The 14,934-nt window shown below is 45.0% G+C and overlaps 1 protein-coding gene across 1 annotated transcript in view; it reads left to right on the forward strand.

Moving 5' to 3' along the window:
- The window catches only part of PDE6B (phosphodiesterase 6B), a gene marked incomplete at its 5' end in the record, with an annotated part of 35,681 nt that extends 21,908 nt beyond the window's left edge, over positions 1 to 13,773 (forward strand). The window contains 5 exons of the mRNA XM_084628569.1: positions 1,050 to 1,113; positions 4,556 to 4,630; positions 5,219 to 5,302; positions 12,046 to 12,202; positions 13,365 to 13,773. Of these exons, the coding sequence (XP_084484695.1) occupies positions 1,050 to 1,113; positions 4,556 to 4,630; positions 5,219 to 5,302; positions 12,046 to 12,202; positions 13,365 to 13,420 (436 nt within the window). The 3' untranslated portion in view covers positions 13,421 to 13,773. The remainder of the gene's footprint in view (positions 1 to 1,049; positions 1,114 to 4,555; positions 4,631 to 5,218; positions 5,303 to 12,045; positions 12,203 to 13,364) is intronic.
- Between the last annotated feature and the right edge of the window lie 1,161 nt (positions 13,774 to 14,934).

Raw genomic sequence — 14,934 nt, forward strand, 5'->3', positions numbered from 1 at the left:
CTTGACGCGTTTTTCAGAGCCAGACACTACATATCAGATGAATCCGATGAAGTGAGCTGTACTTCACGAAAGCTTATGCTCAAACAAATTTTTTAGTCTGTAAGGTGCCACAAGTCCTCCATGTCTTTTTAAAAAGACTGAGACTATTCAGTCTTGAAAACAGATGAGTAAGGGGAGACCGGACAGAGGTCTAGGAAATCGTGAGTGAAGAGGAGAAAGGAAGTGTTATTTACCGTTTCACATAACACAAGAACTAGGGGTCACCAATTAAATTAACAGGCAGCAGGTTGAAAAACAAAAAAAAAGGAAGTACTACTTTACACCACACACAGTCATCTTGTGGAACTCATTGCCAGGGAAATGCTCTGGAGGCTAAAATTATATAGCGTGGATTCAAAAAAGAATTAGATAAGGTCATGGAGGATAGTTTCATCAATGGCTATTAGCCAAGATGGTCAGGGACGCAACCCCATCTCCTGGGTGTCCCTGAGCTTCTGACAGTCAGAAGTTGAGAGTGGACCACTCAGTAATGCCCTGTTCTGTTGATTCCCTCTGAAGCATAGACCACTGTTAGCAGACAGGATACTGGATTAGTTGGACCACTGCTCTGACCCAGTATGGCCATTCTTGTGTTCATTAAATTTTGATAAGTGTCTAGTAATAATTAATAGTGGTCAAGCATATGTTCTGTAGTACTTGGAATAATTAAACACAGACATTAAACCTCAAAGCAGTCTGCTACAAAATCTTTGTTAGGAAGTTTACATGAGATTTGTGAGAATTAGCAAATTAGTAATCACAAAACTGTTTTGGTGGCAGGCAAGAAACACAGTTACAGTAGGTTTAACTCAAGATAATACTGCATACTGTCTGGCCCTATTTTACAAAATGTCTTATGCTGGTTCTCCTCCATCTTTAATGCCTGGCGGACAGCGGAGAGAAGTGGCAAGTGTAGTACTCTTAAATTGCAGAATAGACCCTGGATCCAATGGAAACAGGACTGAGTGCTTAGAATACAAACTAACTCCGGTTCTCATTCTGGTCTCCAGGGCTATGATGATGACTGCCTGTGACTTATCTGCGATCGCTAAACCCTGGGAAGTGCAGAGTAAGGTCAGACGCCTGATACACAATGTACTCCACTATATTGAAACGGTCTGTTGTCTGAAGCCTGCATGAAGGAGGCTTCTCTTTACTTTTTCTGGCCAAGTTTTAAACAATGCTGGTAGAAATGATATTTTTAGCTTGACGAGCGAGAGCTTTTAGTTTGATCTTATTGTATGAGCAACGATGAAAGAGATGAGGCGTCAGGGCTTACAACCACCACATCTTTCCTCCCAGTATTTCAATCATAGAATATCAGGGTTGGAAGGGACCTCAGGAGGTCATCTAGTCCAACCCCCTGCTCAAAGCAGGACCAATCCCCAATTTTTGCCCCAGATCCCTAAATGGCCCCCTCAAGGATTGAACTCACAACCCTGGGTTTAGCAGGCCAATGCTCAAACCACTGAGCTATACCTCCCCCCCAAGCTTTCCATAGAAGCTTTTTATGGTGTTGTATAACATTGAATAATGTAAAGTAAAAGTAAAAATAAAGAAATCTAAAGACCGCACTCAGTGGTAGGACTAGTATCACAGAGCGACATTAGAGAAAACAGTACCGGCAACTCAGACTTTATTGTTAGTCTCATAACATTCAGGGTTTTTCTTAAAGCCCGCGTTCCTGGAATCACGTGGCTCAGAATCTCAAGTAACTTTCACTTTAAAAAGCATTTAGTCCTCATTGTTACAGAAAGTTTAAATCCCAACTGCACAAAACCATAAGATATGGTTTATGTGTGTGTGTCTGTGATTGCGTGACCAGAGAGATTGAAGTGTTCTCCGACTGGTTTATGAATGTTATAATTCTTGACATCTGATTTGTGTCCATTTATTCTTTTACGTAGAGACTGTCCAGTTTGACCAATGTAAATGGCAGAGGGGCATTGCTGGCACATGATGGCATATATCACATTGGTGGATGTGCAGGTGAACGAGCCTCTGATAGTGTGGCTGATGTTGTTAGGCCCTGTGATGGTGTCCCCTGAATAGATATGTGGGCACAGTTGGCAACGGGCTTTGTTGCAAGGATAGGTTCCTGGGTTAGTGGTTCTGTTGTGTGGTATGTGGTTGTTGGTGAGTATTTGCTTCAGTTGGGGGGGGGGGCTGTCTGTAGGCAAGGACTGGCCTGTCTCCCAAGATTTGTGAGAGTGTTGGGTCATCCTTCAGGATAGGTTGTAGATCCTTAATAATGCGTTGGAGGGGTTTTAGTTGGGGGCTGAAGGTGACGGCTAGTGGCGTTCTGTTATTTTCTTTGTTAGGCCTGTCCTGTAGTAGGTAACTTCTGGGAACTCTTCTGGCTCTATCAATCTTTTTCTTTACTTCTGCAGGTGGGTATTGTAGTTGTAAGAAAGCTTGACAGAGATCTTGTAGGTGTTTGTCTCTGTCTGAGGGGTTGGAGCAAATGCGGTTGTATCGCAGAGCTTGGCTGTAGACGATGGATCGTGTGGTGTGGTCAGGGTGAAAGCTGGAGGCATGCAGGTAGGAATAGCGGTCAGTAGGTTTCCGGTATAGGGTGGTGTTTATGTGACCATTGTTTAGTAGCACTGTAGTGTCCAGGAAGTGGATCTCTTGTGTGGACTGGACCAGGCTGAGGTTGGTGGTGGGATGGAAATTGTTGAAATCATGGTGGAATTCCTCAAGGGCTTCTTTTCCATGGGTCCAGATGATGAAGATGTCATCAATATAGCGCAAGTAGAGTAGGGGCTTTAGGGGACGAGAGCTGAGGAAGCGTTGTTCTAAGTCAGCCATAAAAATGTTGGCATACTGTGGGGCCATGCGGGTACCCATAGCAGTGCCGCTGATCTGAAGGTATACATTGTCCCCAAATGTGAAGTAGTTATGGGTAAGGACAAAGTCACAAAGTTCAGCCACTAGGTTAGCCGTGACATTATCGGGGATAGTGTTCTTGACGGCTTGTAGTCCATCTTTGTGTGGAATGTTGGTGTAGAGGGCTTCTACATCCATAGTGGCCAGGATGGTGTTATCAGGAAGATCACCGATGGATTGAAGTTTCCTCAGGAAGTCAGTGGTGTCTCGAAGGTAGCTGGGAGTGCTGGTAGCGTAGGGCCTGAGGAGGGAGTCTACATAGCCAGACAATCCTGCTGTCAGGGTGCCAATGCCTGAGATGATGGGGCGCCCAGGATTTCCAGGTTTATGGATCTTGGGTAGTAGATAGAATATCCCTGGTCGGGGTTCCAGGGGTGTGTCTGTGCGGATTTGATCTTGTGCTTTTTCAGGAAGTTTCTTGAGCAAATGCTGTAGTTTCTTTTGGTAACTCTCAGTGGTAACTCTTTCTTACAACTACAATACCCACCTGCGGAAGTGAAGAAACAGATTGATAGAGCCAGAAGAGTTCCCAGAAGTCACCTAACATTACATTCATAAACCAGTCGGAGAACACTTCAATCTCTCTGGTCACGCAATCACAGACATGAAGATCGCTGTCTTAAAACAAAAAAACTTCAAATCCAGACTCCAGCGAGAAACTGCTGAATTGGAATTCATTTGCAAATTGGATACTATTAATTTAGGCTTAAATAGAGACTGGGAGTGGCTAAGTCATTATGCAAGGTAGCCTATTTCCCCTTGTTTTTTCCTACCCCCCCCCCAGACCTTCTGGTTAAACTTGGATTTAAACTTGGAGAGTGGTCAGTTTGGATGAGCTATTGCCAGGAGGAGAGTGAGTTTGTGTGTGGGGGGGGGTGGAGGGTGAGAAAACCTGGATTTGTGCTTGAAATGGCCCACCTTGATTGTCATGCAGATTGTAGGGAGAATGGTCACTTTGGATGAGCTATTACCAGCAGGATAGTGTGTTTGTGTGTGTGGTTTTTGGAGGGGGGTGAGGGGGTGAGAGATCCTGGATTTGTGCAGGAAATGGCCCACCTCGATTATCATGCACATTGTGTAGAGAGTTGTCACTTTGGATGGGCTATTGCCAGCAGAAGAGTGAGTTTGTGTGTGGGAGGGTGAGAAAACCTGGATTTGAGCTGGAAATGGCCCAACTTGATGATCACTTTAGATAAGCTATTACCAGCAGGACAGTGGGGTGGGAGGAGGTGTTGTTTCATGATCTCTGTGTGTATATAAAGTCTGCTGCAGTTTCCACGGTATGCGTCCGAGGAAGTGAGCTGTAGCTCACGAAAGCTCATGCTCAAATAAATTGGTTAGTCTCTAAGGTGCCACAAGTCGTCCTTTTCTTTTTTCACATGGGACGTTACTGTGTGACAAATTGGCATGTTGTCGGTTGACACCCTGATTTGCCATGCAGTTACTCGTAGTGAAGACAAATTGAGTAGAGAATCAGATGCATCCTGCTAGGAGAATCACTTGGCTGTAGTCTGGTGTTTGACAGATATGATTGTAAAGGAGCAGGGACTGGAACGCTCCTGTTAATGGAGACGAAGTGTTTCAGATTAAAATCCCCAAACTGACTGTAGCTCTTATTCCAACATAGGTAGCGTTCCTAGTAGCTGGTGAATTCTGGGAACAGGGTGACTTGGAAATAAGTGTACTTCAGCAGCAGCCAATCGTAAGTAGTACATGAGCTGCTGAAAGCTCAAATCAGTTCATTTCCTTCTAACAAACTTCTTCATTGACAGCAAGTCATGAACAGGGCTGGACGCTTTGACAACATGGGAGGTCCTGGGGGCGGGGAAAAAGCCCCCTGTAATAGACATGAAAGCTGAGCTCAGTAACTTATAGGTCACAGGTTCCAAAATCTAGCTAAAATCTAGCTCTGCTAATGAATGCGCTTGAAAAAAGAAAAAAAAGTGAAAAAACTGAAATGTTTGTTTCATTCATTTAAGGAACTTTAGGAGCCCCTTCGCATTTATTGAGAATACAAAGATCATTTAATCCGGTACTATGGTGAGGGGCACTATAGAAAACAATATCCAGGAACAGAAGCGGAGAAGAGCGACTGTAGGTTGTTAAAGAAAAATTATGACAATAGCTAGCCCCATCAGTTCATTGTTTGTGTGGGAGAAGGACGAGGTCCGAAAAAGAAAGCTTTTGAGAATGATACAGAAGTGTTAGGCTGATTTGCAACACCCTTCAAGGCGAAATAGTTCTAAAAGAATAAAAGAAGGAACTCCAAAGAAATCCTGTTCTCTTTCAGCCTATGATGGACAGGAGAAAAGCTGCTGAGCTTCCAAAGCTTCAAGTCGGTTTCATTGACTTTGTGTGCACGTTTGTCTATAAGGTAAGTGAGTTGCGCAGCAGGGAATGAATGCTTGCTCGTGCAGCAGCAATGAATTTTTTTTAAAAGTACTTTAGCAAAAATTACATAAGTAAGTGTCTCTCCCAGCAGGGAGACTTGACCAACAGCGAAAATGTTAAGCCACGAGAGACATGCTTATCTTCCCCTCACCAAAGACACTGTCCAGGATTGTTACTTTCATTATTTAATTCACGTTATGTTTTGCTATATGGGATCACATCCTCTGCCTAGCAAAGCAGCTTTACACGACACATCAGTGCAGGGCAGCCTTGATCCCAGCTCAGAGGGCATCCAGTGCTATAGGTGTCCTTTATTCTGTGATCCTTGGGCAGCTCAGCCTCACAGTGCCTGACAACCCCAGGCGTGGTCAATTGTATAGAGCCATCTTTGAACCTCTGGTCATGAACTGCACTGGACCTAGGAAATAAAAGCCAATATTCTACATCAAAGTGCATATAGGGCAGTGGAGTATCAGACGGGCTGGTACAACAATTCCACTCCTATTGAAATATGACATAGCATGGGCTCAGGGTGTTTCTTGAGCGGCCCACAGGATCTGGTCCAAGAGGTAACAAAAGCTGAACCGCTTGGTAATGGTGACCCAAATATAATTAAATGTAGCATCGTCATAGGGCCTATAATACTAAAAAAACCCCACTGCAGTAACACTGAACAATAAAAATGGGAACTATGCAAAAGTGACTGTGCTTGTTAGATAGAAATTAAAAGGAGTTGCCCAAAGGGTTAAATGCAGCATGGTGACTATTGGAAAACACCATAATAGAGGCTCAGACTAAACATATACCTCAAATCATCAAAGAAACAAAGAGGAATGCTATGTTAGCCGACGGCCAAGGATGTTTGGTGAGGTGCCAGCTATGCCCGTTTATACCATCCGTGACTTTAACCGCTAGGACGCACTGTCCCTTCGCGGCGGGCAGCCCGGGCTAGGCTGACGGATGCCCCAAGGGCCTAACCACCCGTGACTTTAACTGCTAGAGCTCAGCGCTCCTTCGCTCTGGAAAAATCCCTGGAAAAATCATGGAGCAGGTCCTCAAAGAATCAATCCTGAAGCACTTGCATGAGAGGAAAGTGATCAGGAACAGCCAGCATGGATTCACCAAGGGAAGGTCATGCCTGACTAATCTAATCGCCTTCTATGATGAGATTACTGGTTCTGTGAATGAAGGGAAAGCAGTGGATGTATTGTTTCTTGACTTTAGCAAAGCTTTTGACACGGTCTCCCACCGTATTCTTGTCAGCAAGTTAAGGAAGTATGGGCTGGTAGAAAGCTGGCTAGATTGTCGGGCTCAACAGGTAGTGATCAATGGCTCCATGTCTAGTTGGCAGCCGGTATCAAGTGGAGTGCCCCAAGGGTCGGTCCTGGGGCCGGTTTTGTTCAATATCTTCATAAATGATCTGGAGGATGGTGTGGATTGCACTCTCAGCAAATTTGTAGATGATACTAAACTGGGAGGAGTGGTAGATACGCTGGAGGGGAGGGATGGGATACAGAAGGACCTAGACAAATTGGAGGATTGGGCCAAAAGAAATCTGATGAGGTTCAATAAGGAGAAGTGCAGGGTCCTGCACTTAGGACGGAAGAACCCAATGCACAGCTACAGACTAGGGACCGAATGTCTAGGCAGCAGTTCTGCAGAAAAGGACCTAGGGGTGACAGTGGACGAGAAGCTGGATATGAGTCAGCAGTGTGCCCTTGTTGCCAAGAAGGCCAATGGCATTTTGGGATGTATAAGTAGGGGCATAGCGAGCAGATCGAGGGACGTGATCGTTCCCCTCTATTCAACATTGGTGAGGCCTCATCTGGAGTACTGTGTCCAGTTTTGGGCCCCACACTACAAGAAGGATGTGGATAAATTGGAGAGAGTCCAGCGAAGGGCAACAAAAATGATTAGGGGACTGGAACACATGAGATATGAGGAGAGGCTGAGGGAGCTGGGATTGTTTAGCCTGCAGAAGAGAAGAATGAGGGGGGATTTGATAGCTGCTTTCAACTACCTGAAAGGGGGTTCCAAAGAGGATGGCTCTAGACTGTTCTCAATGGTAGCAGATGACAGAACGAGGAGTAATGGTCTCAAGTTGCAGTGGGGGAGGTTTAGATTGGATATTAGGAAAAACTTTTTCACTAAGAGGGTGGTGAAACACTGGAATGCGTTACCTAGGGAGGTGGTAGAATCTCCTTCCTTAGAGGTTTTTAAGGTCAGGCTTGACAAAGCCCTGGCTGGGATGATTTAACTGGGAATTGGTCCTGCTTTGAGCAGGGGGTTGGACTAGATGACCTTCTGGGGTCCCTTCCAACCCTGATATTCTATGATTCTATGATTCTATGATTCGCAGCGGGCAGTCAATACTGACTGACAGGTGTCCCAATGGCAGCACTAAGAGCCTCTCCATACCCGTGACTTTAACTGCTAGAGCTCAGAGCTCCTTCGCAGCGGGCAGCCAGGATTGACTGACAGGTGCCCCAAGAGTTTGCCCCGTGGAGGCGGCACAACTCAACGCTAGGCTCTTAGTACTCTCACCTAATGGCCAGGCTTTAGAGCCAAAACGGCTGAGGTTCTTTAATTATGTTGGCTGCTTTACAGTGAACCAGAGAAAACAAGTCAGGCTTATGCACAAATGGTTACCAAAATTTATTAAGCTAGAGTCTAATCATGTGGTTACAAAATTGCTAGTGCCTTCTTATTTAAATGTAGAGATGTTACACACACAAATAAGTTACAAAACTGAAGCCACAATCCCAAAGAAAGAAAACAAAGTATAGAGCTCTATTTCAAAATATGTGTACACTAAAGATAGGAGATCAGGTGTGGGTGCTTCTTACCCTCCTTGCATCTCTCGATTCCAGCGGTCCAAGCCAGGATCGGTCACTCAATTCCGCGGAAAGACGAATAAGGGACAAGGCTTAGGGACCCTCTTAGCTGCAGAAGCCTTGGGAGGCTGTCACTTATCTGACCAGCAGATAGATAGTGAAAAGCACTCAAAAATCATGGTGCTGTAGGTCCCCTACTTATACCTCCGTACTCCTTTAGTCTCTTTCTCCTTTCTTATGCCAAATTGAGGCTGGTCTGTCTGGGTGACGCCAGCTTTCGCAAGAGTAGTTTACACTTGCAAGGGAGAGAAACAGTAAGTTTTGACTACTGGACATTTCTTTTATCAGGGTAAATATTTTCCCACCTAGGATGTTGGTGTGTGTGCATCACGCTATTTAGTAGGGGCTAAGAGCCATGTCTGTCACAGGGCCTCTGCCTGCTGTGAGCTTAATCGTTATATCTGTTCCCAGAGGCACATTGTAGCAGCACACCTGTGCTTTTCACAGCTTCAAAGGCTGTGCTGGAATATATGTTCAGTGCCCTGTTCCGGCTTCCTCCTGTGTTTCCAGCAATGCTGGTCTGAGAAGGGGGGGGGGGGGCTGGCTGTCTGGCTACATGCTACCATGGCTAAACAGTAGTGTAACAGAGGCCATTAGAGGCAAAAGGGCATCCTTTAAGATTTTTGAGTGGATTCCTAGTGATGGTTACAGGAAGGTGCACAAATTCTTGCAGATTAAGGGTAATAAGGCAGGCCAAGAAAGAACTTGCTAAAGATGCAAGAACTAAGAGTAAGAATTCTTTCAAGTACATCAGCGGCAAGAAGCTTGCCCAATAGCGAATGGAGACCCTAGATAAAAAGGGAGCACTCACGGAAGACAAGGCCATTGCAGAGAAGCTAAATTGGTCCTCACTGCAAAAGGATGTGAGGGAGATACACACAGCACAGACATGCTTCCTGGAGGACAAAATTGAAGTAGTGTCCCACATTGATATGTCCACAGAAGAGGTTTTAAAACAAATTAGACAGTAATAAGACACTAGGACCAGATGGAATTCACCCAAGCATTCTGAAGGAACTCAGATATGAAATTGCAGACCTACTAACTATAGTATGTAACCTACTACTGATCAAAGCTCTGTAGCAGATGACTGGAGACCAGCTAACATAATGCTGATTTTTATAAAGGGCTCCAGATGTGATCCTGGCAATTACAGGCCAGTGAACGTAATCTCATATAAAGTGTAGGGGAAGTTCGGTGAAGAATCAACACAGCTTTTGTAAAAGGGGCACCAATCTATCAGAATTCTCTGAGGGTGTCAATAAGTAGTGGACAAAGGAAAAAGATAGGAAACAAAGGGTAGGAAAAATGGTCAGTTTTCAAAAAGGAGAGGGGTAAATAGCAGGGTCCCCCAAGGATCTGTAGTGTTCAGCATATTCATGAGTTATCTGGAATAGAGGGTAAACAGTGAAGTGACAAAGTTTCCTGACAATGCAAAATTATGCAAGGTAGTTAAGTCCTAAGATGACTGCAAGGAGTTGGAAGGGGATGTTGGGTGACTGGGCAACAAAATGCCAGATAAAATCAAGACTGGTAAGTGAAAGCAATGCACATTGGAAAAAAATAATCTCACTTACACCTACCAAATTAGCTGTTACCACTCAAGAAAGAGACCTTGGCATCATCGTAACTAGTTCTTTGAAAAGTTCGACTCAATGCACAGCTGTGGTTAAAAAAAAGGCTAACAGTATGCGAGGAACTATTAGGAAAGGGACAGAAAATATTATAATGTCACTATATAACTCTATGGTGCAACCACACTTTGAATACCCTGTCCCGTTCTGGTCACCCCATCTCTAAAAAGATATAATGGAATGAGAAATCCTTCAGAGAAGAGCAAAAATATGCTCAAGGGTATAGGAAGGATTCCATATGAAGAAAGACTAAAAAGAATAAGGCTGTTCAGCTTAGAAAAGACAACGAAGGGGGCTATGACAGAAGTCTGTATAATTATGAATGGAAAAAGTGAAGCATTATTTACTCTTTCCCACAATACAAAAACCAGGAATCACACAGTGAAATTGATAGGCAGTAGATTTAATACAAAGAAGATGAAGTACTTTTCACCTAATGTACAGTCAACCTGTGGAATTCATTATCATGTGACTGCTACAAGTATAACTGGGTTCAAAAAAAGAACTGGATAAATTAATGGAGGATACGTCCATTAATGTTTATTTGCCAAGATGGTTGGGGCTGTAACCCCATGCTCCGGGTGTCCCTAGTCTCTGACTGCCAGAAGTCAGGAGTGTAAAATCGCCCTGTTCTGTACACTCCTCCTGTAGCTCTGGGACTAGCCACTGTCGGCAGAGAGGATACTGGGCTAAATGGACCATTGGTCTGACCTAGTATGGCCGTTCTTATAAAAAAAATCTTCTAAAGCTCTGGGATGAAAACCAGGGTGGACAACTCTGCTTCTCTGGCACAATGGAACTTTCCATCCTAAGGGTAAAGGTTGTCTGGACAGAAGACAGAGCTTTCCTTAGAGGCCAGCCCAAGAGCTCTTCTTCTCTCCGAGGTCCAGGGGGTAAGGCTGCCAGTGCGTACAGTCCTGTATTAGAAGGGATGTCACATCCTTTATTTAAATAAAAATTTCTTGCCCAGTACTCTCAGTACAGGATGTTTTTATCCCATGTTTCAACCACGGCGGTCCAGCATGCCACTGACACTTGAAAGCTAGGCTGGCGTGGTGCTCTGGTACTTTACTTTGCAACGTGCCAGGCTTTGGCAACTTGACCAGACACATGCCACTCAACTTTAGCTCAGCCACCACTGGGCCGCCCCTGGAAGTTGCCCCTCACCGCCATTGAAATTGGAAGCGACACGCCTGCTGGCTGCGGCAAAGTCTCCTCCCTCTACTGCATTTCTCCAGTCCACACCCCATCTGCCAACCGCCCCACCCCGGCAGAGCACAGCTCTATCGTAGGTGGCGATGAGTAACTGCAGCCTCCCACTTCACTCCAGGAGGCACAGTGACCATCTGGGCTCTCTGCAGCACCAGAGCTGGAAGCAGCCTGAGCAGACCCCTGGGAAGGGGTGGAGCAGCGAAGTCAAGCCCAGGGACATTAGAGGGCTGTCCCATATTTCTGAAATACAGTATTGGCAGCCCTTCCCAGAAGGGTGGGGGAAGCCTCAGGACCTACTTTGCGCCCTGGCAGGCATAGGAGAGGGGGAGAGGCCTCAGCAGCAGGCACTGCAGAGCTCGAAGTGAGGCAGCTCCTCAGCAGGCTCTGAGCTCCAGCCCCGGGGCAATGAGACAGAGGAAGAGGTAACTACTGCAGTGGTGAGGGAGGAGGCTACCGCTCAGCCCCGACTGCCTGTACCTCCTAGCAGGCCTGTCAGTACTAATCTGTCCCCAGTGATTCCTCAGCTAGGTTTGATGTGGGAGTAACTAGATCTAGCAGGATCTCTTGAAACAGTTTCCATTAGGAGCCTCAAGCTGCTTCCCTCTCCCTGCTGATGGGTTCTGAACTCAGAGGGAGTAAACACTCCCTCTAATTAGCTTTAAGCTTTCTTGAACTACAGCTCACTGAATGCATCCGATGAAGCTCACCAAAAGCTTATGCTCAAATAAATTTGTTCATCTCTAAGGTGCCACAAGTCCTCCTTTTCTTTTTGCAGATACAAACTAACACGGCTGCTACTCTGAAACCTCTAATTATCTGGTACTCCAGTCCAGGGCCAGACCTGTAGCTGGCACCCTTTGTCAGGAAATTAACCCCTTCTCAGCCTGAACTAGCAATAGGGGCAGGCACCTGGTGGCACAGGTGTTTTGAATGAGCCGCACTGGCTAAGTCACTGTTGTACTGTTTATTTGGTGTGCTTGGTTCAGGAATTTTCACGTTTCCATGAGGAAATTCATCCGATGTATGAGAGATTGCTGAACAACAGAAAGGAATGGAAGGCTCTTGGTGATGAGTATGATGCAAAAATGAAAGCGTTGGAAGAAGAGAAGAAAAAAGAGGAGGAAAAAATGGCTGCACAGCAAGGTCAGAAATACTTACAATTTTAATACTTCAGAATCTACTCCTATGGCTAACTCCCCTACCCCACCAGTCCCTTGTGTAAATTAATGTCTCCAGACTCCCAGCTCTTTCCACACTTGTGCATTTCGTCCACTAGCTGAAGCAAAGGGTTGGATACAGGGGAAATTCCCAATCTGAACTGGGCCCATGACTCACTCTGTCAAGGGCCCAGGTCATAATAGAGAATGGCTTCAAAACATACAATTGACATCTCAGATGGTTACACGACTCCAGAAAGGCCATCTGCATAAACTCCTCTGTGGAGGAGATCTCATGTTGTAATTGGCTAGTTAACACCTGTAAGTGTGGCAAATAGTGCTGAACACTACTGATCCTTGCCGGCACTTGCAGCTCAGCTACAACTGTTGGCTGCACTGAGTCAGCTTTGTAGTGTAGTCTACGGGGGAGAAAGGACACATGCTTGAGACTACAGAGGCTGTGGCTACCATGCTGCGTAACAGGCCAAGGGAAAAACAAGGAACTCACTAGAAATAAGACAAAGCACTGCAGTTACTCCCAAGTGTACCTTTCTAGCCAAACTTTTGCTGATAATAAGACTAGTTATTACAGCTTCCAATGAAGGTTGTGGAGTCCCCATCATTGGAAGCTTTCACAAACAAGTTGAACAAAGTACACCTGCCAGAGATGGTCTAGGTTTACTTGATCTTGCCACAGCATGGAGTGGCTGGACTTGATATGGCTTTGCGAGGTCCTTTCCAGCCCTCCATTGCTAGGATTCTATGCATGCAAATTATTTAGGTTTAATGCTTTTTCCCTGGGCCCAGCACAATTCCCAGTTAAGTCTCTGGGAACTGGACTGAGCCCTTCATTCTTAATTCGTTTTTGTGGTTGATAAGACCATTCAAGGCTGAGACAGTCCCCACCAGTCAGGGAGCTCATTATCCTGAAGCATTTTGAAGCACACACAGTTTTGTGTAGAAAATGGCTCTGAGCACATTGGTAGCACTTCACAATAGCTAGGAATTTATACCAGCTTCATCACTGAGAGCCTTCCAAGGGTTAAGAAGTAAAATGACTCAGTTAAAGACTAAAGGATTTCAAATTACAGTACGGTTATAGCAGCTGCAAATGTATCTCTAATTTCTTGTTTCCTCCCTTACAGCAGCTATGACAAGTTGCAATGGAAGAACTCCCCCCTCTAGAACCTGTTGTATCATTTAAACCTATTTCTGCTGGTGTATGAACTACGCACCCTGGGAAAGGTCTTGTAAGAGAAAAAAGTTGCAGTGTACGAATATAAATTCTTGATTTAACCCTTTAATTACCTAAACTGGGCTCATCACCTAGCCATGGAAAGGGCCTAGTGTTGTTTACCTGACCTGTGTGAGCACCCTTACTGCGGTCAGTGAGCCAAATTCTGCCCTCTTTCTCACTCCATACAATGCCACTGAAGTCACCGGGATGTACCATTTAAGACAGGGCAAAATTTGGTTCCATGAATTTACTTGCATATGAGTAATGGCTGTAGCAGTTGTCCTGAAGTCTGAATGCCCCATTCCCCCTACCCCAGACCCCCATGCATATATTTACAGGGCCAGATGGTGAACTTTGTGCCCAATTCAACTGTTATTTACCTAGTGTGCAGCTAGAGGTTGGGGTGGGTAAATTGAGGCAGAATTAACTCCTTCAATGTATCTCACAGGACCACATGGACAAGCCAGCAATATGTAAAAGGGAAGCATAAAGACAGTCAGATCCGTTCATCTCATAGGGAGAAAGATACCCTTTACTCAAATATTTGTGCTGAGATTCTGATCTCAGTTATGGCGGTACAGCTATGTAGTTATTCCACAGAAGTCAGACTGATGCCCCTAGAGCGGAGTTCAGGAAGTGGGCTTTCATCGAGACCAGTGTTGGTGAATCAGAGCCCAAGAGAGTGTTAACAATAGAACAGTTAAATCATCTGTCCTTCTCACACATCAGTAAACTTTATCTTTTGAAGGAACTGAGCCAAATTCAGATCTGGTCTAAACAACTGCAACTCCACTGAAGCCAAAGAAACACCCATGAGGACAAGAATAATTCTGTAGGGGGGTTTCAATAGTGTGTAGTCAGTGCTACATGGGGCCACACATTGCAGGATGAGGATAAAACAAAATATTGAAAAGCTGCTCATTCCCTGAGCATGATCAGTTTTGTGCACTGAATGAGGCAGGGATCCTGGGAAAAACATAGCATGTGATCGTGTAATTAGAGTGCGTATCAATGCATAGGCACAAGGGTGCTAAATTAAAGTTGCCAAAGCAACCTTATATCTGGCATTCCTTGAGTGTTTGACTTTGCAACATTATTTTAATATAGTTTGTTCATAATGCAACTTGCCTGGCCAAAAAGTAGGTGTATTTTCATCAAAATAATGGAAAAAAGAATATGGTTAAGCTTGGGGCATGTGCTACATTAGACCTCTTTCTGGTTTTGGCATAACCCCCATTGTTGTTTGCAGTGTTGATCCCAGGATATTAGAGACACAAGGTAGGTGAGATTTCTGGAAGTTGGTCCAAAGAAATGTATTACCTTACGCACCTTGTTTCTTTGGAACACCCCTGTATTCCCCAACACCTCTGAAGTGCTGACAGCTGAATTAGAGAAACAAAATCTAACATGTGGCTTCAGATTGGTCTGTGCAATCACACTTACAAGAACATGGTAAAGGAAACGATGGGGAAAGGATGTAA

The sequence above is a fragment of the Lepidochelys olivacea genome (genome assembly GCF_965140295.1).
Source record: "Lepidochelys olivacea isolate rLepOli2 genome assembly, chromosome: 5".
Lineage (NCBI taxonomy): Eukaryota > Metazoa > Chordata > Testudines > Cheloniidae > Lepidochelys > Lepidochelys olivacea.